Here is a 27622-nt window from a genome sequence, read left to right on the forward strand (position 1 = left end):
ACTTTGGGCTGGTGAGACTCGAACTGCTGGCATCCAGCAGAAGTAACCCTGCAGTATTGCACTCTAATCATTGCACCACCACGGCTGTGCTGTGGATTTTACCAAGGGAAGACAGATGGAATGCTAATGATTCCACATAAATCCCAAAGGTGTTTTTCTTTGAAGACGTTTTGCTTCTCATCCAAGAAGCTTCTTCAGCTCTGACTTGGATGGTGGGGAATGGGAGAGGATTTATACTCCTTGTAGGCAGCTGATCATTTGCATTCTTCTTAGAGAATAATTGAGGTCACTAGGAGGTTTCTTCAGTCAGAGCAGAAGCTTCTTGGATGAGAAGCAAAATGTCTTCAAAGAAAAAAACAGAAAGCCCAGCTGCCTCTTGAAAAACACCTTTCAGACAACCATGACCTGGATGAATGAGAATCTCCATAGAGGATTGCATCTGATGTGTGTTAATGGATCTTTTACCCGTGTTTTTCTCTGATAGAAAATTGTTTATGAGTTGCATTAGTGAGTATTGAGGACAGAATATATACTGAATGCTGTTTCTTACTTGGAACCAATATTTTTGGTGTGATGGTTTTCTTCAGTATTGTCAAAAGACATATTACTCACCTACAGGTAGTCCTCGACTTACAACAGTTCATTTAGTGACCTTTCAAAGTTACATAGGCATTGAAAAAAGTGACCTATGACCATTTTTCACACTTACAACCTTTGTAGCATCCCCACGATGTGATCAAAATTCAGATGCTTAGCAACTGTCTCATGCTTATGACCGTTGGTGTTTCCCAAGATCATGTGATCACCTTTTGCAACCTTTTGACAAGCAAAATAAACAGGGAAGCGAAATTCACTTAACCGTGTTACCAAGTTATCAGTTGCAGTGATTCACTTAACAACTGTGGCAAGAAAAGTGGTAAAATTGGGTAAATTCATTTCACAAACATTTCACATAACAGAAATTTTGGGTGTGTCTATATGTAACTGTTTCTTGCCTTTTAGAAGAAGACTGTATTCAAAACATTTAAATTAAGACCATGTGCAAATTTACACACTTTACAAAAAAGGGGAAATCCTTAACAATTTTTCATTCATGTTTGATTTCATTAAGATGTAAACTATTTTAAAAAACCTGATTCTTTGGCTTATTTAAAATGTGTAAATAATGATAGCAAAGATTTTCTTACTCGTTTTATTATAACTTTATATCATATTTTTAAACTTAGCACATCATGAAGTTCTTTTAATTAACTAGTAAATTGATAAAGCATTTGTGAGACAATATTGACATCCTTTTGTCATCTATATATTTTCTTTAAAACAAGCAGTTATAAAATATGAAAATTAATGTTAGATCAGAAATCTTTCTTCCTATCAAAAACAAAAAAAGAGAAATACTAATTCACATAGAAAGTATTTTACATAACTGAAAATTTTGTATGAACTGCCTTAACACCTCTGAAATAAATTGGAGTCCACTAGGAATATCTATACCTTCTCTTTTGTTCTCTTATATTTCTCTTATATCTTTTTATTTTTTTCTTTTATATTTCTTCAAAATAGTCATTAAAAATCTTTAAAATGTATCTTGATATTCATATCCATCCACCGAATTGCAACTTGTTTGGCAAATATATCCTGGAAAGATAATCTGTTGAAAATGAAGTCAGAGCCTGAATTTCAGCCTTCATTTTAGATGTTTCCATAATATCTAACTGTAAAAGAAAAGCATTGGAAATTAGCAATTCAATCAACATTGATATAGATTCATAATTCAAAAGACAAGCATTTTATGCCATGTGTTCCACATTACAAATATAAAATGTAAAAATACAAAATCAAAATACATAAATACAGACAAACGGAGGTTATTTGTAGCAAAAAGGTAATTTTGCTACAATATTGTGCCTCATTTACATCTTTTAAATTCAGTGCATTGTCAGGACAAGCCAAGCCTATACATCTCAGACATTTCCTTTAGCACGTAGGCAGCTACGAAATGCCAATGTTCTTTGCCTTTTTAGGTAGGCATTTAAGCCTCAACTGTGACAAGACAACTTTCTGATGTTCTCTTCTAGATTAGAATCTGTAAAGTCCTCCAGTTCAAAGCTGTTTAGGCCAAGGTGCTCCCCCGCCTCTCTATATATACATATATATATATACATACATACATACATACATACATACATATATATATATATATGGTATTCAGCTTTGTTCGGGTATTTTCCCACGTCATTATAGTTGTGCTTTTAAAGTTGTAGCAACGTTTCAGCAGAATCTTATGTGCCATCATCAGGCTTCTGTATTGTGTTCGTCTGTGAGTCAGACTTTTACAGTTGTTTCGGTTTTAAATTTGGGGCTAGCCTACTGCTGTGCCAGAATGGTTTTTTCTTCATCCTGATTGGTTGGGAGTCTTGCTCTGTGTTTATTGGTCTTGGAGTTTGCTGTGTTCTGCTTGATTGGTGTTTCTAATATCTTCTGTCTGTTTTGTGGCTTTTTTTGTGTCTTGATTGGCTGGCAACATTGTGTTCCTGTATTGGAGGCTTTTAGTGCAGCTTGGCTCTGAGTAAATGGATGGCTATCATTTGTTAGGAAGCTAGGTTTCATCTGGGTGCCTGGTTGGGGTGTGTTTGAGCTGGAGGTATCAGGGGGGATCTGTTTGTGCCCAGGTTTTTGCCTGGCTTGTGGTGTGGAGATTTTTTTGTTTGTGAGTGCAGGCTTCCAAATAATTGACAGTCTGATGGAATCATCTCTTCTGTTCATGCTTTCAGGTCTTTTTTCAATCTCTATGGCTTCTCTGATAATTCTGTGGCTGGGGTTTTCTATAGTGGCTACTTTTGGTGCCATTGAAGTTGATGCTGTGACCTGTTGTTTTCATGTGTTGGACTAGTGAGGAAGTGTGTTCCAGCTTTTTTACTGCATTTTTGTGTTCATCCAGGCGGGTGCTTATTCTTCTATTGGTCTGTCCAATGTATGTGGCAGGGCATGATGCACAAGAGACTTCATATATGCCTTGTTTTTCCAGGTCAATTTTATCTTTGGGTTTTCTTAGGATGGCTGCTATTTTTCTGTCTGTTTTGAAGGCAGTCTTGATGTGATGCCTGTGTAGTATCTTACTGATTTTTTTCTGTAGTACCGCTTATGTAGGGCAGGACAGCTGTTCCATATGTCTGTTCATCTTCTAGGTCTCCATTATGTCTCATGTTCATCTTCTAGGTCTCCATTATGTGTTTTTGTGGATCAAGCTGGTGCTTTTGCTTTTGTGGAAGCCGTTAGCTGTCAGTACTTTAGTCAGGGTGCATAGTTCAGTCTTTATGTGTGTCTTGTCTGCCAGACTCTTGATTGGTTGATGGAGTTGATGTTGGTATAATGGGCTGTGTGGTGGCCTTGTGAGTTTTCTTGTGGAGATATCCTGGATCTTGTGCTGTAATCTCCTGGGTCCTGTAATCACTACAAAACAAATGACCCAGGAGATTACAGCACAGTCAAGTAGCCAATAGATGATGGGCAAATTATTATATAATTACTTCATCTCTGTCAAATGCAACGTATCTTCTAAGCTTTTGCCAGGAAATGTTGAAAAAAACACTCATTAAAATTTGGCTAAGAGCAACCAGTCCGTTAACATCAGCTATGGGCTGAAGATGTGAAGAAGGCTCATGTGGAGTTATTTAATTAGTCATTCTCAAGTTAAAGAGGGGACTTGTAGTTATCTCATATATTAGAACTCTACCAACAGAATATAAATGAATCTTCCCAAACTGCTTATAATACAAAATACAGAATTTATTATGATCTATACGTACTTCTTTTTTCCAAGCTGACTCATGAGCAATATATGGTCTTGCCTGTAAAGCAGTTAGCTTACTCTGATCTTCTTTAGTTAGTGGAATTAGTGCACTCATAGGAACATTCAATCTAAAAAAACAGTTTGATTAGTCTGTGCTTATTTTTACAATTAAAGATTTTTTTTCATAAATAATAGTATGAAACTGAAGTAAAGGTCCAGTAATATTAATGCCATCAAATATTAATGTTCAACTAAAGGCTTTGCACATTTTAAGGACCATGAAGTGGCTCATCATATAATTGGAACACTAACATACTTAATATGTTTCCTTGCCACATGTCATTAAGTGCTTGCCTGTTTTGTCATTTTGCTACAGGGAAAGGAATGACGGAGGATGATAGTTTAGGATGCTTCATATCTGCTCTAAGACTCTTAGAAACTGGTGCTGTCTTTTGCTACACATTTTTTCTCTCATCCAGGCATTGAGATAGAGCTACTAGTGCTACTGAAAACCTAGATGTGATAAAATTGTATATAATACTGTTATATAGAGGGAGTATGTTTAAAATTTAAATCAAAGTGGGCAGAGAAAGTCCTCCCATCATATCTCCAATAGAGATTTAGCATGCAGCAATGCACATTCTATGAAATTAAGATACAGCATATCTATATTCTTACATGAACATAGTGCCCAAATAGCAAATTTTTGTTTTTTCTAAATTGTATGATTATTCTTTAAATAATTCATTTTTACAGTCTGAAATATAGATACTAATTGAAAGCCTGCTATTTGAGCTAAATATTCAAGGTTTGGGCAAAAATAGATTTGGAAATGAGTTGATAGCACTATTCCAATATTTGAGGGGTTCTTACAAAAATGAGAGGGTCAACCTATTTTCCAAAGCACCAGAAGGCAAGACAATGGTTGGAAACTAATCAAGAAGAGAACCTAGAACTAAGAAGGAATTTCCTAATGGTGCAAACAATCAACCAATGGAACAGCTTGCCTTCAGAAGTTGTGGGTGCTCCATCACTGAAGGCTTTTGAAAAGAGACTCACTTATCTGAAACAGTATAGGTTCTCCTACTTGAGCAGGGGGCTGGTCTAGAAGACCTCCAATGTCCCTTCCAATTCTATTCTATGTTCTATGGATCAGTATTTCATGTTATTTGGAAGAGACTTGGAAATTCTGGCAGAAATCCCTAATAGATCAGAATATATATTGTAAGCATGGGACTTGAAATTCTGAAATTAAATTGGTATATATTTACTGTTTATTTCTACATTTATACAGGTAGTCCTTGACTGAACCCCAAATTTCTGTTGCTAAGTGAAACAGTTGTTAAGTGAGTTTTGCCCCATTTTATGATCTTCCTTACCACAGCTGTCAAATGAATCACTGCAATTGTTAAGTTTGTAACACAGTTGTTAGGTGAATATGGCTTCCCTATTGACTTTGCTTGTCGGAAGGTCACAAAAGGTAATCACATGACTTTGGGACACTGCAACCATCATAAATATGAATCAGTTGCCAAGCGTCTGAGTTTTGATCATGTGACCATGGGGAGGCTGGTGTGAGTGTGAAAAACTGTTATCAGTCACTTTTTCAGTGCCATTATAACTTGAAATAGTCACTAAATGAACTGTTGTAAGTCTAGACTACCTATACTTATTAAATCATGGAATAGACATAGTTTGGTGTGCCACAACTGAATGAAAAATTGTAAATAAGTCAAAGTTCTAGTCATGCAATACCCTTACATGTATTAGGGTCTTCAGAAATCATGGGCGCTCCATCACTGAAGGTTTTTAAGAAGCGACTAGACAGTCAATTGTCTGAAAAGGTAGGTTCTCCTGCTTGAGCAGGGGCTGGACTAGAAGACCTCCCAAGTCCCTTCCAGCTTTATTCTATTCTAATTCTAATTATCCGGCAGCCTTCTCCCTTGTAAAATTGTGCAGAAAAAAACAATAGAACTCTTCTAACTATTAAGAAAAAAATGAACTTTGCTTTTTTAAAAAATTAAAAGTAAACTAACCGATAAACGTCAGATGGAAGGAGGCCAAGCCATCTTACAGCTGGAACTGTGAGGCGATGGGCTTCAAACGACATAGACTGAAATATGAAATCACAATTTTTTGCTCAATATGTCTGTTTTTAGTAGACTGAAACTTAATAAAACAAGGCTTTTAATGATTAATATCGTTGTAGCCATATCTACTTTGATTGACTGGTTATCTGCCATCATGTCATTGTTGACACTTAGCATCCAAATAGATAGATAGTCTCCATGAGGATCAGTCCCCAATCTGGTCCTTTAGTTCTTCCAATTGTGCCCTCACGGCTAGTGTAACTGAGTCCTATCCATGTTGCTGGAATCGTTTACTTGGAAATTTATTATTTTTATTCTCCAAATTGTGGCACTGCTAATTAATTAGATAATGAGAGAATCAAGTTCTCTTTTGTGCTGCATTATTTGAATCAGCTCTTGTAAAATTTCAGCAGGAGTATAAAAATTATGGGTTACATCCATTTTTGAATTAATGTATTCTATATTAGACCTAAGCAAAACAGAAAGCATGATTAAAAAAAAAAGCCCCACTTCTTTATGTGTCAAAAAGCAGTTAAATTAGCCAAAGGGGAGAACAACAAAGGTTACAGTATGCAATGGAGTCTAATTCTCTAGGGAACTAGGTGCAAAGTGAGCATTTGCAGGCTGAGGCAACATGTGGGAGTGTGTTTATTTGTTTCTCTCTCTGCAAGGTTTTGATGAACTGCTTTTATACCACATCAGATGTATGAGAGATATCTGGTTATCAAGTAAGTAAATACAGTTAAGAGGAAAGGCTGTTGAAGAAATACCTTCCATCTCAAGCCTAGGTATTTTTAAATGCTGCCAGTGCCATAAGCATACAATGCTGCAGCAAACATATGGTTGGGTATTCTATATTGGTGGCTCAACTTGTTATTCTTTACAGAAGGGAAGAGGGAGTGAAGCATTTTCCCATACAGTACATTGGTGTGCCATAGCTAACCTTATGCTTGATTTTTTTAAAAAAAAAAAGCATTGGAAGGATTTGGGATAGAATGACATTTATCTCACAGACTGGGAGTGAAATAAAAATTGAGCTATACCTCTGTTGAATTACTAATATAAATATGCCCTAAAAGCGTTCTTCACTGAAAATTTAATAACAAAAGTGGTTCATGTTGTGAGTGAACACTTTTTATATTTATTCTCTTCTCAGAATAGAGAAGATTGGGTGGTACTATAATTGAAGTGTTCGACACTCAGGTCTTTCTATCTACCCTTTTGTATACTTTAGACTCTGGGCCAATGACTGTCTCAGTCCAATCTCCAACCCAGAAGTGTTGAGGGGAAAATAGGAGAAAGGAATATAATGTATGCCATTTTTAGCTTCTGAGTATGAGCATGGTATTCTGTAATCTAATAAGTAAATAATAAAATATTAATGACACATAGGATATGTGCATTTTTTTTTGAAGTACCATAAATCTGTGTGATTTTTTGCATGCTTTCCTTCTTATTTTAAGACATAGGTGTTGTCGTGATACAATTTTAACCAGCTAAAGCTTTTTAAAATACTTTTATCATCTTTAGTCCATCAGTTTTTCAGTCTAATTTTGTCTTGCGATTCATGCAGGCTTGACATTCTCATTATATCTCAGCCTGTTCTTTTAAAATTCTTTTACCCTTTTTATTCTTCAAACATAACTGTTAAAGTATGACATGCAACTCAACCTCTCTCTTCCCCCCCTGAAAGCACAGGCAGATACTTGTCAACAAGGCACAAGTGTCCCCTTGATTTGTCTCTCTAGGGATCTTGTGGTTCTGTAGGTTAAATATTTCTGTAGTCTGATTTGGAGTTTCTCCTGACTTCCATGTTACCACTGATTATTGTTAATGCCCAGAAGGATACTCTCTTGCTCTGAATGAACTGTCAGTATATTTTTGACGTTTTTATCTGCCTGAATCCTCAATATTTGAATTGATGTTCTAATTGTGTGACCAATCCCAATCTACCTTTCCTGATCATTTAAAAGATATGAAAAGTTTGGTTTCAAAACAACCTTTTAATTCCAAGCCAAAATATGAGAAAGAGATAAAGTATGTGTGTATGTGTGTGCATACGCACAAGCTGTTACATTTCATTCACTGTGAAATAATATAAGTTTAAATTTAATAAAAACTTACCACAGATCCATATTTGTAGATACTCATTATTTCAATACCTGTACAGAAACAATATTTTCCAGGAGTTTTTTTACAACGTTTTAGCAATGAATCCAAAGGAATGAATTAATATTAAGTATATGCATAACACAGATGTCCTAGAGAAGACACAGAGTTTTGAAGTTCCTAATCAGTAACAATGCCAGACAGAAATAATGAACGTATTTTTCACCTTGCATTATGTGTGCACATATTACCATCTTCGTAGTGTCAAGAGAGATTATTGGAAGAAAAATAGACAAAGAAGAAAAAAGAAGTGAAAGAAAGTGAAGAAAATAGAATGTAGTAGAATGTCTGGAGGAAGAGAAAAAGAGTTTTGTATGAAACAGTATTAGTAGATGGATTAATCTTCCAACAGAATAAACTGTAAATAAACTGGCTGATTGAAGCAGAATGAAAAGTTCATTCCAAAATGCAACATAACTATGTTGAATAATGGGAAATATGAAAAAATTGACAGGTAAAATGACAAAGGAAAAAAGACTGGATGAAAAAAAAAATGTTAAGCAAACAGCAAAATAATTTGCAAAATCTGAGAAGTGTAGTGCACTTTTTGCAAAGGGCATAGAAACCAGATTTCTGTTCTTCAGGAAATCAGTGAGAAATATACTAATGTAATAAAACATTATATCTTTGTTAATTTAGAGATAGTATATGATAGTCAAGAAGCTTGAATTAGTTCCTATAGAAAAGGTGAAATACAAATCAAATCAATTAATCAAAAACGTTTTGCATGAATATGCAGTTGAAGTCCATTGCTAAAGAGGGTAAAAAGAGTATACAGCATGTGTGAGAATTAAATGCTTAGCAAATAGCTCATATCTGAATGTGACAGAAGATATGGATGCGTGATGTTCCCTTTTCTTTTAAAATTACTGAATGTATAAGGAATTATTTTGGTGATTTTCGAGGAATGGTAGTTGGCGATGTGAATGTGTGCATTTTTTGTATGCAGATCAGATAGCAAGTACAGTACTGCAATCCAAGCCCCTCCCCACACCTGGCTTGTACATAGATCAGTTTCTTCCCCATATACAAAAAGAGCAGGGCTTAGATCACAACACTATGCCTCTTTGGCTCTTCTGCAAAAGCCACTGATTCAGAAGATAAGTTTTATTGCCTGAAAACTTGGATGGTTTGCAATGAATGTTAAGTGGATTGTATGATCTACACAACATTCAACAAGAACTGAAAATTAAAGATCTGAAAATTAAAGTAACAGTAAACCAGACAGTTGTGTTTGACAGGAAAGAAAGGATTTGATTAGAGAAAGGAGATGCATTTGTCTATCACGGTAAAATGTTTAAATTTTAAGATGTCAAATACTGATAGAAAGTTAGTGGGCAGTAAGTCGTTTGTAGCAACAAATGAAAGTTTGTTTTTTTAAATACCCAAATGGCTTGTAAAAAGTGTATATACTTTTGCTTATGTTGTTATATAAGAGTATGTCAGGAGAAACATAATATAAATTGAATACAATGGAAATAAGTATCTGTGGTCAGAAGAGGAAAGGTCATGAATGGATTAGTGTTGAATGCTAAATAAAACCATTATAACCATAAAACATAATTTGTGGAAGAGTGCAGTCAGTTTCCCTAACAATATAACCAATGTACAGATTCCACATCTGCATTACTGGATCCCCAGGCCAGAGGGCAAAGACATGGAAAAGAATAGCAAATGATATACGTTTATATAAATTACTTTGATCTATATTTTCTTTCTCTTAGTTAGAGCCTTCATTTTTTTTATTACTGTTTCTTATTCTTTTTTGCATAGCATACTTCCTTTGAAATGAAATAGATTACAGGGTCGTAAAAAAGGAGTTTTAGTGTGATGGCTATTTATGTCTGTATGTAATATATACCAGTGTGTTAAAATTTTTTAGAGTGTGGTTACTGAATCTGAATGTAGAAAAATGGGCTGATCACTGGAGCAAAAGGTTTATTCTAAATGTTTACTGCCATCTATGGATGATTTGGATTTTCCCCACCACAATCTGTTATCCCTAAAAGAAAGGGAAGACGAAGGCTGAAATCTATCCCTTTTCAGACAGGGCAGCATTGGGAGAGAAACAGAAAAAGAATTCTTTCTCTATGCTCAGACAGAAAGTGCCCATCATCATATCTACATTGCCAGACATATGGTATAAATAGTAGAGAATCCCCATATTTACCGTGTGGGTCAGCATCCATGAGAGCAAAGATTGGTACATGACAAGTATCCCATAATTTTCTGACTAGTAGTCTTGTATTGATATCTGGTACACCTTTTCCCTGAAGAAATAATTACCATATTTATAACAATGATACATTTTTTAATATATGTTTAGACACGTTTTTTCTTCTACTCAACAAAATGCTTTATTACAGAATTGTAAATTCAGCTTCCAATGAGTATAATTATGTTTTACAATTGTTCACATTAAATGGATGAAACATTAATATAAAGACAATAAAATCTACACCCTTAAAATTAATATTTAAAAGCTATATTAAAAAGATTGGTGAAAACTGGGAATTAGGGCATAACATACAATGATCATTAAAGGAATTGAAGAAAAAAAAACCCAAAGGGTAAACCTGCTTTTAGATACAAATCAGGCAGATATCACAATTTAAAAGACTTGCAATTTCCAGTGTCTCAAAATACATTTGGGTAAATGCCAAGAAGATCTCACTGTGTAATGATGAGGTGATCACCCATCTGAAAGGTTTGCTTGGTCCCCACAGTGCTCTATTCACACCCCTGAGTAGAGATAGTGTCAGTAATTCTTCCCACATATTTTATATCAACCAAAGGTCTGGATTCAGAGCACATTTCACAATGAAAGCTGGAATTTCATTTCACAATGAAAGCTGGAATTCTGCTCTGTGTGCACTAGCTTTCTTTACCTATAAACCTACTGGTCCAGAGGTGGTATTCAGCAGGTTCTGACCAGTTCTGGAGAACCAATAGCAGAAAGTTTGAGTAGTTCAGAAAACCAGCAAATACCACCTCTGACTGGCCCCGCCCCCATCTATTCTTTGCCTCTCGAGTCCCAGCTGATTAGCTGGGTCTTCTTTTGTTGGCCTGCACAGGAGAATGTAGCTGGAAAACAGGTTAGTGGGGTGGGGATGGAGGTTTTGCAGTAACCTTCCCCTGGAGTGGGGAGGGAAGGAGATTTTACAGATCCTTCCCCTGGAGTCGGGAGGGAATGGGGATTTTTCAGTAACCTTCCCCTAGGAATGGAGAGGGAATGGAGATTTTACAGTATCTGTCCCCTGCCATGCCAACCAAGCCACGCCCAGGGAACTGGTAGTAAAAAATTTTTGAATCCCATCACTGGTCACTATGGACAATAGATGCAGGGACAGTCATCGGGCGGCCTTTGTATTTTTATCTCCATTCCTTCTCTTAAAAGACCCAGTTTGCACAACTACATGGTAACACATATCCTTTTTATTAAATTAGCATTCTCAGGAATTTCATCACTTTCTTTTTTTTTCCCTCTCTCTTTCCTCTCTCTTTTTCTTTTCACTTTGATCAGACACTCTGATCAGGTACTGGGCCACTCTTTTTGCATGATGTAAGCTCACACTATGAACTCTTATCTGTAGATAAAATAACTAAGGCTTTCCTATCACTGAATTATTTTCTAAATAAAGCTTATCTTTATTTTCTTTCATACAAGAAGCAGCAGCCTCAAGAATACCTTCAGTTACACTCCTAACTCTCTTACACTCTCTTTCCATGCATTCTTTCCACTATATAAAGCTCTCTGCTATCCAACAATGCATTGTTGTTGGAACTAATGAAGCCAGAGAAATCTCGGTTAAGTAGGAAAGATATTGTGCCTTAATGACAAAGATAAATCTTCAACCCCTTCTAAGCCAGCACTTGACCCTTAGAGCCATGTGGCATTGCCGATATACTGTAGATTGTGCAACATTTTCCTGGATAGGCAAACCACCAAGCTTCTACTTTAACTAGCCTGAGCTTTAACTCATCAGCTATCTGTCAGTACAGTCCCACAATCAAACACAGATTAAGATTTCCAATGATTCAGATGATATATTACTGTCTGTAGCTAAGTCTTCAGAAGATGAAAGAAAGAAAGGTGACAAGACTCTAGGAAGATTTGGCTCCTGCTATTTTAGCCTTAGAACCTTTTTTTATTACTTCCGCAGAGTATGAGAAGAACTATAAGTCTTCAGTCCAAGAGTGTCAGTGCCACTGTGTGAAAGCTGTGTAAATATGAGGCTGAAACCTTGGCTTTCGGGGAGTAATGGGCACCCGTTATTAGTTAATCATCTAGCTGGGCTTGTGTGGTTTGACCATAAATAAATGGTTCACCAAGCAAATGGTTGGAAATAACACTTCCAATTTCCTATCTTACCTCTCCTTACTTGGAAACCCAGAGTTGTTGAGATTTACCTGGATTCTTTTCTTTTTGATTATTGCTCCTTCCTACTAGGTAAATCAGATTTGGCTTAACAATACTGCTTACATTATTCTTTGGTGATGATTTTTGGTGATGACCATGTTGTCATCTTGGGATGATAGGATAATCCCTCCATTGTACCCCAGGAATAGAACAGATCAGCCTACAATCACCATGCCGGGGCCATTGCATTCTTAACATCTGAATTACTTCAGTTACCAGTTTCACATGGCATGGAAAATAACATGAAATCTTCCACATAGTCCCAGAGCACAAATGTCATTGTGGTTGAGCACAAACACCTTAGCACCATTTTCTCAAAAATAATCTAGCTATCAGTAGAATCAATATAAAATGTTAAACAAAGTCTTTACAAGAAGGGCATAATTGATAGCATTGAAAATTGCTGAAATGAATACAGGAGAATTTTAACAGGATTATGCTTTCAGATTATACTGGTAATAGCCCACCACATAGTATGACCAATGCAGTTTCTCTTCTGAAACCAGACCTAAATACAATTGAAATGAATCTGGACAATTAATTTTATTTGGGAATGTTTGGATTTGCTTAGAAAAATGTAAACTTGTACCGTAATTATTATACTTGGGGACATTTTACAGCAGAAGTTGTCATCTAACAATCTCTGAAAAGTTGCATCTTTTTCTATAATTAGGATAAATTTTGCATCTGTAATTAAATCTGTAATGTTAAAGGATTCAAGAAAATATACTGGAATTAAATTGCACTACATAAAGTATTGGATATTATATAATTTTCTATTACTATAATGTGAACAATATTAGCATCAGCGATGCCACTTTATATGGAATCTTTAGTAAATGTTTTATTCAAGTATTCATTTTGTTTTTTACTTTCTTTAATCTATACATTTTGCTTAAAGGATACTTCTTATTCCTTCTACATTAGATGGTACAGGTGTCTGAAAGAACAGACATCAAATTGTTTTAGAAACTGAGAAAAATAATTCTTTTTATTTAATAATGAAATAAAAAGCAAAAGTAAATGTCTAAAAGTCTTTTCCAAAATAATTAACTATAGTAATTGTTCATTACTTTGTAAGTGTTATGATTTTATATATTAACACAATAATTCTAATCATCCTTCAAGAGTCATTATCTTATAGTGTGATGGGATCCATACACTAGAAATATTCTATGAACTGGGGGTTTATTAGACTAAATAAAATCCATTGGAGCAAAAAAAGCAACCCTCTCTAGTATTTTGTTAGTAAAATCCACGTAACATTCACAACTCAGAGGTAAAGTGAAGACTATATCATGTGCAGAAAAAGATTTTTCTACAATGTGCATTAGTTAGGTGCAAGTTGAGAAAGTTCAGATATTCAGTTCAGTAAAATTATACCCAAGCCCCAATAATTGGATTATCATATTAGAAACCTAATGAATATAAATAATTATTCTGTTTCTGAATATATACAGTAATGCCATGAAATATTTGAGTGCTTAATTTCTCTAAATTTGGGATGATTCAATGTTAATTTTTTCTCTAGCGATTTAAACATATTATACCTAATGCTATTGCAGATTGTCATGTTGAAGTCAGATTGAAAATTATTATGCAGATTGCACTAATTCTGTTTTTGATGGAATGATAATTCCATCAAAATAATTGTAAACTATCTACAGTGTAACACTATGTGTTTGCGATCCAGAGTTTAGCAGCAATTATGAAAGAAGAACATTTTTTTGTAATTTTGCAAAACAACCAAAACATTTTTGTCATTTTTTTTAAAAGAACTGAAGTGGGAAATGTTGCTCCTGAATAAAAAATTACAAGGCCTCATAATGCATTGAGCAAAAATATGTCATCTATGTACTTCAACTAGTATAGAGCACCTTATATAAAATTGGGAAATAATAATGCAGTATACATACTGTGGTACTACAAGTACAATTTACTTTTGTACCATCCTCCTCAATATAACTAAGATCACCAGCAATGCACCCTTTGCTAGTGGAGAGCTGCAAAGAAAAAAAAAAGTAACTTCAGATAGTAATTACATAGTTATCAGGATAATAATATATTTAATCATTATTTATAGGCTAGCTTGGAAAAAATGTTAATCCTATGCGAACACAAGTGATGTGATAGTGTTATAAATTACTGTAGTCACAGGAAATTTTATCAGTTCTTGGATTGGCTGAACTTAATATTGTCTTAGGCAACTACTTCCTCATGTTCATAAATAGCATGACTTATTTCCATACCAATTTGACATTTTTAGAAATTTGACCACTATCCTCCAAACCTTTCCCTAGACAATGTATAAGTTCTTTAATAACTGATCCCTCAAAACTATCCAACTGCATTTTTTGTTTGGCTAATGGGGAAAGCTCAGGAAATTTTCTGGGCATGATAGTCTTGCTAGAGCATAGGAGGATGGTATTTCCCTTTTACACTACAGTACTGAAACAATACACTGAAATGTTTCTTTTTCAAGGTAGATTATAGTGTAAGTCAGCAGTCACAGAAAGAGCAAATAAGAATTATTTTGTTTTCTTTTGGCTATACTGAATAGTTTGCTTCTTGAGTGTCATTAGAGAAAGGAAATGACAAAAGACTATCCCATATACACAAATATACACTTTATTCTCCTTTCTATGATTTGCACCTGCCAACAAATCTATTCATTAGATATAGATATGAGTTTTCTATTTTTATTTTGTCATGCCTATCTGTGCTTACTATTGTCAGAAATTAATAAAAATGTTATTTTCTACCTCCCCCCTCCCCAAATGTACTAAATTATTATTAGATCGTGTAAGAGACATTTAATACTTAACAATATGTAGAGTCCTTCTGGGTATCTTGAGCATACAGGAAATGTCATTTATAATATTGTCCACAACCCTCTGATTACCAAAAAGTACTGTATCGGTGTAAAAGATATCTCTGTGAGAATAAAATGTTGTTTTAAAGCAAAATAAAGATAGTCTCAAGAGATTTCAATGCTACTTAGAAAAATACGTAGTACTCATTAATATTTAGTAAAGGGCATCCCGTAAGTATTGCCAGTGGACATCATCCTGTCCCCATTCTGTCATCTTCCTTGAATCTTATGTTTGGTCTCTTCTAAATGGAACCTACAATAAGTGAAAATTTAGGGAAAACCCCCAAGGCAGTGTTCAGGACTATTCTTATGCAGAATTTTTCAACAATGATTTTTACAAGTTGTCAGAGTTTGTTGATCTAACATGAGGAACAAAATATTGAAACCATTAAAATAATAATAATAATAATAATAATAATAATAACAACAGTAACAATATCAATAACAATAGTAATAAATAGTAAAACAGACTGGAAGAGAATGTAACCAGCCCATTTTTTAGAATAAACATGTTTATGCTTATATATATTATCAAATGCATGCCTGACATATTATTATTATTATTATTATTATTATTATTATTATTATTATTATTATTATTATATCTCTAGTGAGATTCACAGCCTTTGGGGCTGATTGGTAGCTCAACAGCTCGAGTCCTAACCAAGGACTTAGAAACTGTTACGGTAGCGTCGGAGGATATAAGTTGTTCCAAGTAGGGTGGTTTTTTTGTAGAATCAGGGTATTCAAGTCTGATAAATTCAGAATTTCCAAATAGCGAGGTAGCACTTTAGGTATTGCTCCAAGGGCTCCAATCACAATTGGGATAACACACAATTTCTTTTTCCAAAGTCTCTAAACTTCAATTTGTAAGTCCTGACACTTTGTGATTTTTTCTTGCTGGGTGTCTTCAATTTGTGCATCACCAGGTATTGCAATGTCAATGAACCAACCCTTTTTCTTTTCAACTATTGTTATGTCAGGTGTGCCGTGGACCAAGTTGTTAAATTATTATTATTGTTGTTGTTGTTGTTGTTGCTGTTATTTTGTCAAGCATGCATTTGATAATATGTATAAGTATAAACATGATTATTCTAAAAAATGGGCTGGTAACATTCTCTTCCAGTCTGTTTTACCATAAAAAAGGACAAAAGCTTGGGAAGTGGCATTGAAAACGATGAATCCTGAATTGAGATGCTTAGAGAAAAACTTTAATATAATAAATATTATTGTTAATGTGTGCTAACTTACTAGACTGCTCTTGTGGCATCTCTAAAGTTTGGATCTGTTTAGAGAATAAATGATTCCTTTCATTCCGTTATTGGTATATCATTAAATGACCAAATTTGATCAGCCATATTAATTTATCTGAAACTTGAAACAGCTACTCTGGCATCATAAAAACACAGCAGTCTTGTAGGCTAATTAGGTAATCTCATATATAATATATTTGGTAGAATTACTTTCAAAAATATTTTAGAAGGGTGAACTAGATTTTATGTTTCAATGAATAACTTCACTGCCTCAATATTTCAAATAATATCATGGTAGTGAAGAAGGTCACAATAGAAATGCTACCACAGAGGCTATGTTTGTACAATGCAAATGAGCTGTTATGAAATTAATTCACTGTTGCACAATAAGCTCACAGGGTAAGAGTCACATCATAGGTGTCTGTTACAAGCCACAGCCACAGCATCAAAATGATGACATATACATCATATGCCAGCATACTAATGATATAGTTATATATTTTTTGCCATGATATCTAACATAAGTATTAAATAATTTTGTATGATGTTGTTAAAATGCAGATATCATTTGATACCTCTCTTGAAGTTGTTTCTATGAAATTATAATTGGCAGTAGGGATAACTCTGAAGAAGAATCACTACTAAGCAGGGGTGGGATTCAAAAATTTTAACAACTGGTTCTGTGGGCGTGGCTTTTGGTGGACGTGGCTTGGTGGTCATGTGACTGGGTGGGCATTGCTTGGTGGTCATGTTATTGGCTAGAACTCAATTTCACTCACATCGAGACACACATCTCCTCGCCTGGCCTCTCATCACTGTGGGGATGCTGCAACAGTCATAAGTGTGAAAAATGGTCATAAGTCACTTTTTTTTAATGCCATTGTAACTTTAAATGGTCACTCCACACAAGCAAAGTACCAGAAAAGGAGGGGAAAAAAAACTTCAGGGAAGTTCCTGAGACTGGACGTCTAGTCCTGCCAAGAATGTAATAAGGGTTAACGGCAAGGCAGTTTCTGTAAGCAACACCAGAATGTTTCCTTCCTGCCTTCCTTACAGGATTAGGCCAGTAATTTCTTCTAACAGCCGGTTCTCTGAACTGCTTAGAATGTTAACAACCAGTTCTAGTGAATAGGTGCGAACTGGTAGAATCCCATCCCTGCTGCTAAGACAATATTTCTATAAAAGGCAGAAATGTAACTTGAGAAGATTTCCCAGACTTGATCCTCGCTAGTTGTCACAAAGATAAAGTGAATAAAGATAAACACAGAAATATGTAGCTTGGATCATTTTCCTTAATAAATAAATTAGGAAATATAAAGCTTTCGACTCATTTGTTTTATTGGGTTCTCTTTAACTAGTGTTAGAATTTGTCTGGAGAACAGATCACATTTTAGGCCAAATTTATGCAGAAATATTGAAAATTCAAATGGATTCACTAACTTTTAAGCACAACTGTATATGTTTATTTTAACCTTACAAATACATTTATATGATTATTACCTTTTTGTTGCATACGTGTTTGTCTGAACCATCTTGTAGATTATAGATAATATTTTAAGACACAAAGCTGAAACATAAAGCAAAACCTCATGCAGTTGCCACCTGAAACATTTGCATCCCTTGTATTTTACCTTTAAGTGCTTGGCAGACAATTTATTTCTGTTACTGTCAGCACTATTTCCAAAGATCTGACAACCTAGTCTAAACCTTATCTGACAGTAAGGCTTTATGTCAACACCTCAGTTGATGAAAACCATAACAGACAATGGAGATCAATATTTATTCACTTACCTGGTAACAACCATAGCATAGAAAAATTCCAGCTTGGAATAAAAAGGCTTAAATGGTAAAGAGCATGAATTAATAAATGAAATGAACTGAGAGAAAAATACTTATAGTGTGTGTTGGTGGAACTAAGAGAAAGGGAAAGTATATAATCAATCTGAAGAAAGTGATCTGATAATATAGAGTATAATTGTTGAATACATGCAGAGAAGTGAAGGTTTTCGAAGATTTAATTGAATAAAAGAGCTAAAAGATGTCAGGAAATATGAACTGAGGTAATTGGGGTTATTTAGAGGTATAGGTTGGAAATACTGCAAAGGAACCCATAGGTTGGTAATAACTCTAAGTTATCTTCCAGTGAATGGTGATAATGGAATACATTTTTTTTAAATAGGATATTCTGAATAAATGTGATCCAGAAGAAAAAAAAAGAACTAGGTGGCATGAAGAGAATAGGAATAGCGGGAATGATATAAAAGAGTGTAGAATGTTGAATTGAAGAATGTTAAGGCTTCATATGTAGATGGTATAATGGAAAATGCATTAAAATATGGAGATGGATTCATTTTGGTATGGCTTATGATTTCTTTAAAATATATGCAATGACTACATCTCTGCTTATCAATAAGAACAATGCCATAATTACACGACTATGCAGAGGGAAAAGTAACAAGAATGCATGCAAAATTACAGGAGGATTAGCTTATTATGTAGATCCAGGAAGCTTCAACCCAAAGATATTTTAGCAACTTGCTTATTTCTATATTATTCTTCCTAAATAGACCTATAAAACTTTGGATTTTATGAAGCAAGGTTTATGCTTCAAGTCAAAACAAACTGTTGTACAATTTATCCTGAAGCAAAGAGGACAAAAGTAGACCCCAATTAAATGATACGATCCATCCATTTGTGCATTATTTGGATTGGAATAAAATGTTTTTGAACAAAATAAATCAATATATTGCTGAGTTTCTTTAACTTACCAAACTTTGTTGCTGATTTAGGACTGTCACTTCTTATTTGTTGTGTGGTACAATTAGATATCATCTGGAAACCTACAGCTTCTGTAAAACTAGTTTTGAAAACCAAATCAGGAATTTTAAAGAAGAACTAATAATCTGATATTTTATTCATCAGGATTGGTAGCGCATAAAAGTCAAGAATATTTTTAACACTAAAGATTAGGGAAAAAGATAAAATGTACAGGTAATCCTCAATTTATGACCACAGTTGAGCCTAATATTTTCAGGCCACTAGATGGCTATCCGTAGCTGCACTAAGGGTTGGGAAGCATTGAAGTTTCACTGTATTTACCATTTCAAGTTAATTCTCAATATGGGCTTTGAATCATTAAAACCAGTCTGGTTCTTTGTCTTCCTCCAATGGAGCTCCAGATGTCTAAGCTGGTGCTTCAGTCCTGGGGTGCATTCACAAGATGCACCCCAGGACCACACCCAGGGAGTATATAATGGGTGTTTAGGGAAATGCACAGTACTATCATATAATACAGAGAGATACAAAGGGAAAGGCTTCTAGGGACAGTATAATCCACTACCAGTATTCCAGGAAGTGACTAAGGCCTCAGTCAAACTGCTCACCTCAGAGAAAACCTCCAAATTTCAAACATTCAAATTTTCCTCTAAAATTCAACAGGATTCATAAATGTAGGGACAAAGAAGATGACCTTGGTGGAAAGAGGCAGTTACCATTACCTACACAAAAGGGGCTGAAACATTTTTAAAGTCCAGAATGAAACACATTTTGTACACTCCCATTTATTTAATAAATTGAAATCTTAATTATATCTGTTATTTATGAGCAGATTGCCTATAGACATAGACTTTGTATGCATAAGTATAATGAAATATGGGACTCATTTATACAAAATGCACTGGGTTAAAAAAAGGTTGATACTTATATAAGTCTATTAGAAACACGCACACACACACACACACACACAAACACACACACGGACAGTTTATTTTCTGCATTCAGATGAATTAGAGTCCAGTTTACCTGCAAGCCTTCCCTGTCTAATAAGAGAAACAGAATGGACAGAATAGATTTATGATACATCTCCTTATGCTTTCTCCATTCTTTGATTATTCAAATGCCTGAGCTGTGCTTATTTATAAATAAGACCACTGCATTTGTAACCCTAGCTTCTTTAATTTGAGAGCTCATATATTCTCTTTTTAGTTGGATAAATGTTTTCTTTTAAATCCACTGAACATATTCCCAAAGTACTGTATAATGTAATTATACCAATATTTGATTATTATGGTATTAGAAAACAATCATTGAAGCTGCATTTCGCTATTCAAAGTCATTACTTTTTATATCCTTAAGGTGGCAGAAGACACTACATTATAAAATCATAATAAATCTTCTAGCCTTTAAAAAACTTGTGACTTCTCAAGGTACTGAAATGGATCCAGAGTAAGTTAGTCATCTTGTCTAATTTCATTTTACTTCAGTAGTTGCACAGAAAACTCTTTGTCATTTAAATTTGATACAAATTACAGTCAATTTTCAGTTTTCCTTATATTTAGAAAGAATGTGATTAGCTAACATGATTAGGTAATAACATTATATATAAAATTGTTTTGGTTTGCTTTATTGTCAGGTGAATCTAAACTCAGAAATGGGTTACTTTTTACTTATTTTCTTTGTGTTTAAACTTTGGTCTCAAATTAAGTAGTCCAGCCCTTATTATAGTACTCAAGGTGAACATAGAATCCAACATTTCCTATTCTAAAGTTCACAAACCCAGATTAAATTAACTCCAACAAAACATGTTAGCCAAACCTTTAGTTATAGATTGAGCTAGAGTTGCTGTGTTTAATCTATCATGTAGCTTTTGGTTATGCTGTTGTTCCTGAAAATTTCTGAATGTAACATTTTTGCTCTATCATCAATGTGGTCCCTCCCAAATTTTCGTAGACTAAAACTGAAGAATGTAAAATTGAAAAATAGTAACAATAATTTTCATGTTACCAAATGTAATACCGTTTAAGTCAATTTCAAATTTCTGAACTATAAAATCGAAAAACCTATTATGTAGCTGCATAATAAATGAAGTGAAAATATAGAATAAATTCTTCACTAGTATCATTAATCTTGATTTCTAGTGCATTCATAGTTCTTAAAACATTTTAAGAAAAAATAGATAATAAAAATACAATTATTAACAGTTCTATATTTTTAAATCTCTATTTATGAGATTCAGGAACATTTCTATTATAGTGACTTGCCTATAATCTGTAATCTCTACTATGGAAATTCCACACTATTTATTTGACAATTATTTGATTTTCTAGATTTTTGTTATTTGTCTTTTTCTCTTTTTTGTCAACCATCTCAATCAGCTTCCATATTAAGCTAACAGTTCGAATCACTGTTTAATTTCCTGAATAGTGAGCACTTAATTGGCAGCTGATTTGTTTCCATGTCATGTCACTAGTAACAAGGAGGTTACTAGTGTTAATAATCACACTTCCATGCTTTACCTCTTCTCCTGAGAACATCAATCAGCTGGCTAGGATAAACTCCATTCAGTGGATCATTTAAGCATGCAAAAAGTAGAATTTGATCAATCCCACTCCAAATTACACAAGGTTCTGAAGTTTCAAAAATCTCTTATCCTCACCTTACACAGGTATCTGTCAAACCCACAGTTCTGTTCATAAACTGAACAGCTCCTGCTGGGAAAGGAAATTCCTTAAAGTGTCAGCATAAGTCCTGCAGTGAGGATTTGGGGTGGAGCTAAAGGGAAGGATACCTGTTCACAATTACTGCAGAGCATCAGAATTTCAATGGAAAAACTATTTTAGTGAGATTTTTAAATATGCTGCAGGTAAATCAGAAATAAACAAAAGCCTTGTTGATCATGAATAGGTACAAAATTAGATTCTGGTTCAGACTATAGAATTGCTTGAGTCTAATGCTTCAGAATGTATGTTGTTAACCAAAAGTGTTCATAATGTTATCTTTGGCATTTGCAATTTAAATCACAGGTTACAGATTTAATAAGATATATATATAATATTTTACCTATAATATTTGCACAAGCATGGTTTACTTACTGTATATTTCCCCAGTCAGATCTGTTTCTTAAGATAAGAATAGGTGCTTTATTTTTGGACAAACTCATGATAACATCTTCAATAACATTTTCTATTGATCTCAGTACCTCGGAGCTGAAAGATGTTATAAGATATAATTTCATATGGATTGTATATCATTTTCCAGGTTTCCCAAAATATTTTTCCTTATTGCCTTCTAACTATTTTTTTTAGATTTCTGAAGATTCTAGAAACATTTTATAGTGCTTTGTCTTGCTTCCAGTAGTAGAAATAGGTTCATATGTTCAAGATTCTGCCTTAAGAAGTGCATTTCTAGCCAATACTCACAAGATTTTTTTCATCAAGCCAAATATTTGGATCAACTGATTTAAAACAACTATGATTAATGTTTTTCAATCATATGATGTAATATTAGCTTTGGCCAGAGTTTGACTTAACTTGTTTTTAAATGCTGTAAACTTAAAATAAAAGTTCAAGGATATAATATAAGTACTTCCTCTCTACCATAGCACATTAACCTTTTGATCTGACACTTTGAATGAATGCCTGTGGTTTTTAATTATATAAAGGTTTTGGCTGGATAACAACATTGTGTGTGTGTGGCAGGGGGAGGCGAAATATATCATGGACTGAAGTAAGTATATTAGTACTGCTTTCTCTCTCTACATACTTGTGTGTGTGTGTGTGTGTGTGTGTGTATTTTGATGGAATAGATAGAAGATAGATAGATGAAAGATCGATAGTCTTTCCCATTTGAATGAAGATGATGATTAGGATTTTTTACCGCAGTTCACATACACATACACACACACACAAATCAAAAGTCTCTTTTGACACATAATATGAACCGTTAATTTCCTAACTAAAATTATGTATTAAATGTAATACTGCTTACATTTGGTTGAAATCCGAATATGGTACTTTCTTAGATGGGAACTCAATGATGTAATGAATGGTAAAAGAGTTTCAACATTTAGCATTTTTTTACTGCTACTTTTGAGTGCTTTTTAAATATGATTCTACAGGTATTGTTAAGAGGACTAATATTTGTTATTCAAAAAGATTAGGGATATCTTTCTCTACTTTTTATTGCTCATGTTTTAGACTTAAATGTTTCAGAATAAAATTGAGTTAATGGGAAATGGACAACCCTGGTATTATTGATTAGCCATTCCTTTTTCTAAATTATTTCACTTCTTACAGTACTTACAGTTGTAATAATGATCCATGTATATTAAACAATATTATTGTTCTTTGTAAATCAAATCATTTAACCAGATAGATTTCTATTTAATCTTTAGAAATGTGTAAATAAGTAATGAGGCCAAGATGGTAGATCCAGGTTTCATGTGCAGGGTTAAGATTTTTGGAGCCAGCAAAGTTTGAGAGCATTTTAAATATGGGAAGAGAAAGATTTGAATGACATACTCATTCAAAGAAATTGCATAAGTTCCTTCCTACGTTTTAGCTCTCGCTGCTTAAAAATGAAGTAACCCTCAATAAAAAGTTATATGACTGGCCAAACATGCCAAGTTAAAAAGAAAAAAACCCACCTCAGCAGTAATTAAAGACAAATTTAAACTGTTGAACGGCAAGGAACAACAGTGTATCACACAAGGATAAAGCCTGTCAGCTCATTTCGAACAAGTCACAGCATGAGTATAGTTTCTTTTCTTTTGGCAACAGAAATAGAAATACCCCTAATACATTATTTCACAATAGAAATTTTAAAAGATGCAGAATTAATCTCTTGTAGTGTGTTTGTTTCAGCAATTGTGTGTTAGGATTTATTATTTCAAATTAAAGTTAGAAATACTAAATTGTTCATGGCAATTATATCAGATGACAAATTCCTTAAATTAGAAAACAATAACGTTTCCAATTTCATTTGTGGAATGCAAACTTTCAAATGATTTGTGTTTGTATGTACAAAAAGGATAATTCAAAGCATTAGAGCTGCTTGTGTACAATTAATATAGGCTGAAAAATTAGCCAATCATTGTTTATTACAGATGTCACAGTGAATAATGCTAATGAAAGTAGCAATGCAAGCTACATTTCAACTAGAAATCCATATTTCAATTTTTTCATTTATTTTTTTTATTTATTAAATTTTTATGCCACCCATCTCTCCTACAAGGTGAATCTGGTCAGCTTATTATTCATTTGTTGGTGATACCTAAAAGCAAAATCATTTACTAGATATTGAAGATATTTTTAAAAATTAAAACAATGCCACTCTTTGCATTGTATATTCTTGTATATATTGATGTTATAGTTACTAGGTTTAATATTGTTATTTTTACATGATTCAATTAATATTTTATGAATGCATTAATTTTAATTTTTAGGGTAATCATGATAAATATAACCCAAACAAACAGAAGTTCTTTTGGGGTCCTCCCTAATTTTTAAAAATGGGAAGGGATCCTAAGAGCAAAAAACATTGCATAGGTAGTCCTCGAATTATGACCACAACGGAGCCCAAATTTAATGAGACATTTGTTAAGTGAGTTTTGTCCCATTTTATGACTTTTCTTACCATAGTTGTTAAGTGAATCAATATAGTAACACAGTTGTTAATTAAAACGGGATTCCCCGTTGTCTTTGCTTGTCAGAAGGTCACAAAACGACATGCAACCATCCCTGGACACTGCAACCATCATAAATACGAGCTAGTTGCCAAGAAACCCTATTTTGATCACGTAACCATGGGCATGCTGCAATGGTGATAAGTGTGAAAAATTGTCACATCACTTTTTTCAGTGCTTGTAACTTCGACTGCCACTAAATGAATTATAGAATGATCTGTACTAAGGACTGGAAATCAATAAATAGCAGGAAAGCTTGCACATATGGCATTGGGCATAATGCAGGGCTCTCCAACCTTGGCAACTTTAAGACTTGTGTACTTCAACTTCAGCTTGCTGGCTGAAGAATTCTAGGAGTTGAAGTCCACAAGTCTTAAAGTTGCCAAGGTTGGAGACCAGGGGTGGGATGCTACCAGTTCTGCCCAACTCTATAGAACTGGTAGCTCTGAAGAGCAGCAGACACCAAACTGGTTCTGTGTTTGCTGCTGTTTGGCCCGCCCACCCACCCGCCTGGGCTCTTACCTGTCCTTTATTTCCTGCTTTTTCAACTTCTGCAGCTGACGTTGAAAAAGCAGGAAAAAAGAGGCTTTTCAAACGCTGCGCACCCACACGCAGCACTTTTTAGCTGTCCAGGCAGCACAGCTCAAGGGTTTTTTACATGTGCGCACACAAAACATAGTCACCAAACCAGTAGTAACACCAGTTGAATCCCACCCCTGTTGGAGACCCTTGGCGTAGAGCCTTTCTCCATTCTCTTCCTCCAGCCTTTACTAGACATTTATATATGAGACTGAGAATATGCAAGGCAGCTTTACATTTTCAAAACAGAAGCAGGGGTGGGATTCTACCAGTTCGCACCTATTCGCTAGAACTGGTTGTTAACATTCTAAGCAGTTCAGAGAACCGGTTGTTAGAAGAAATTACTGGCCTAATCCTGTAAGGAAGGCAGGAAGGAAACATTCTGGTGTTGCTTACAGAAACTGCCTCTCCAGTAACCCTTATTACATTCTTGGCAGGACTAGACTTCCTGTCTCAGGAACGTCTCTGGAGATTTCCCCCCCTCCTTTTCTGGTACTTTGCTTGTGTGGAGTGACCATTCAAAGTTACAATGGCACTGAAAAAAGTGACTTATGACCATTTTTCACACTTATGACTGTTGAGGCATCCCCACAGTCATGAGAAGTCAGGCAAAGAGATGCGTGCCTCGATGTGAGTGATACTGAGTTGGCCACACCCAGCCAATAACATGACCACTATGCCACTCCTACCACCTAAGCCACACCCACAGAATTGGTTGTTAAATTTGAATCCCACCCCTGAACAGAAGCAATAATAAAGCAGCCAATACAAAATAGAAACATAGAAAACTGATGTCGGTAAAAGACCCAGCAATCTATTGAGTCTGCTTTTGAGAGTGTTTTTTTTTCCTCTTTATTCATTATTTATTATTTTTATTTTTATTATCTTAATTCTATTTTTTATTTATTTTTGCCAAATGATAGGCTTGTATTTATCCCAAGCAGTAACTCAGTTACTTCTGATTGACCCATTATTTGTGTTGGAAGTTGTTTCCAACCTTCCATAAAACCAGATTTTAACAGAAACAGATTTTTACTGATTTAAATATCAGCTATTTTTTAAAGTCAGCATAACTTTTAGGGAATGTTGTTAAACTAACATTTTACTGGGCAAGAGAAAAATCTTAACTGCCTAAAAATTGAGCTTTTTAAAGCTAAAGTGTTTCAAATAAAAGCTTTAGAAGCAGCGTAATAAACACTGCTTTTCCTGTTTCCAATCATGGATGTTCTTGTGTGCTACAAAAGTGTGAAAATATTTCTGTGCAGCTAAGTATAGTATAGTGCATACTAGCTGATGCATTTTCATCAGACTAAACTCATTAAATTATCTTACTTCAAAACAAGTACAGGTAATCCTGGTTTGGCGACTGTTCACAGTTAAGACAGTGATGAAAATATAACTATAAGATGAATTCTTGAAATATAACTATAAATGAATTCTCATTTACAGCATTCATAGCTCTGTAAAGCAAAGCAAAGTTGATGTAAGGTGAAGCACAGTTGCGGTTACACTTAGCAAGTATGTTCCCAATCCCAATTGTGATCAATAAACGAGGACTACCTATAATCCTGCTATTATGTGGTAACAGAAATTTGGGTTCCTGCTCTATCTTTTTGAAGTAGCCCCTGAAGAATGTCAACCCCTTTGGTGAGGTCTGACATGGTCTGTTACTTGGAGCGACAGACATTTGTGGGTTATTTTGGGAGGCAGCCATGGGAAGTTACCAGGATGCTAGTGAGAACGGGCTTCAGCAACAATTAGCGCTTGGCCTGTTCAACCATCTTTTGATGAGGAGATCACCTCTCTCTTGGTTCCTTAACATAACAGACTCAAATTATAATCCGGGTTATATTAGGATGATATTACCTAGAGATTTCACAACTGAGGCTGGCCACATGGGGTTTTGCTGAAGTTTTTCTGAGGGCCAGTTTGTGTCGATCCAATAAAGCGAACAAAGACCAGTCTGTCTCTGTCGAATAAGCCAT

At 34.5% G+C, this 27622-nt stretch overlaps 1 protein-coding gene across 1 annotated transcript; it reads right to left on the bottom strand.

Moving 5' to 3' along the window:
* Nucleotides 1-1273: 1273 nt before the first annotated feature.
* Nucleotides 1274-27622, bottom strand: SPO11 (SPO11 initiator of meiotic double strand breaks). The gene is made up of 11 exons (XM_087928963.1): nucleotides 27504-27622; nucleotides 22468-22581; nucleotides 19366-19454; nucleotides 18098-18164; nucleotides 15298-15406; nucleotides 14389-14475; nucleotides 10223-10322; nucleotides 8008-8045; nucleotides 5830-5906; nucleotides 3810-3921; nucleotides 1274-1715 (listed from the first exon to the last, which is right to left on the bottom strand). The coding sequence occupies exons 1-11, from the start codon at nucleotides 27620-27622 to the stop codon at nucleotides 1596-1598; spliced, it is 1032 nt and encodes a 343-aa protein (XP_087785089.1). The 3' UTR covers nucleotides 1274-1595.

This window comes from Pseudonaja textilis, chromosome 3 (genome assembly GCF_049901715.1).
Source record: "Pseudonaja textilis isolate UNSWEBS1 chromosome 3, rPseTex1.2, whole genome shotgun sequence".
In the NCBI taxonomy this organism is placed as follows: Eukaryota; Metazoa; Chordata; class Lepidosauria; order Squamata; family Elapidae; genus Pseudonaja; species Pseudonaja textilis.

Excerpts from the sequence above, each read along its gene's own strand:
- SPO11 (XM_087928963.1), bottom strand. The coding sequence starts at position 27,622 with ATGGCTTATTCGACAGAGACAGACTGGTCTTTGTTCGCTTTATTGGAT. Across the intron at positions 19,455-22,467 it reads TCTGACTGGGGAAATATACA|TTTTACAGAAGCTGTAGGTT; the intron begins GTAAGTAAACCA and ends TTTCAAAACTAG. Across the intron at positions 10,323-14,388 it reads ATTGTACTTGTAGTACCACA|GGAAAAGGTGTACCAGATAT; the intron begins GTATGTATACTG and ends TTATTTCTTCAG.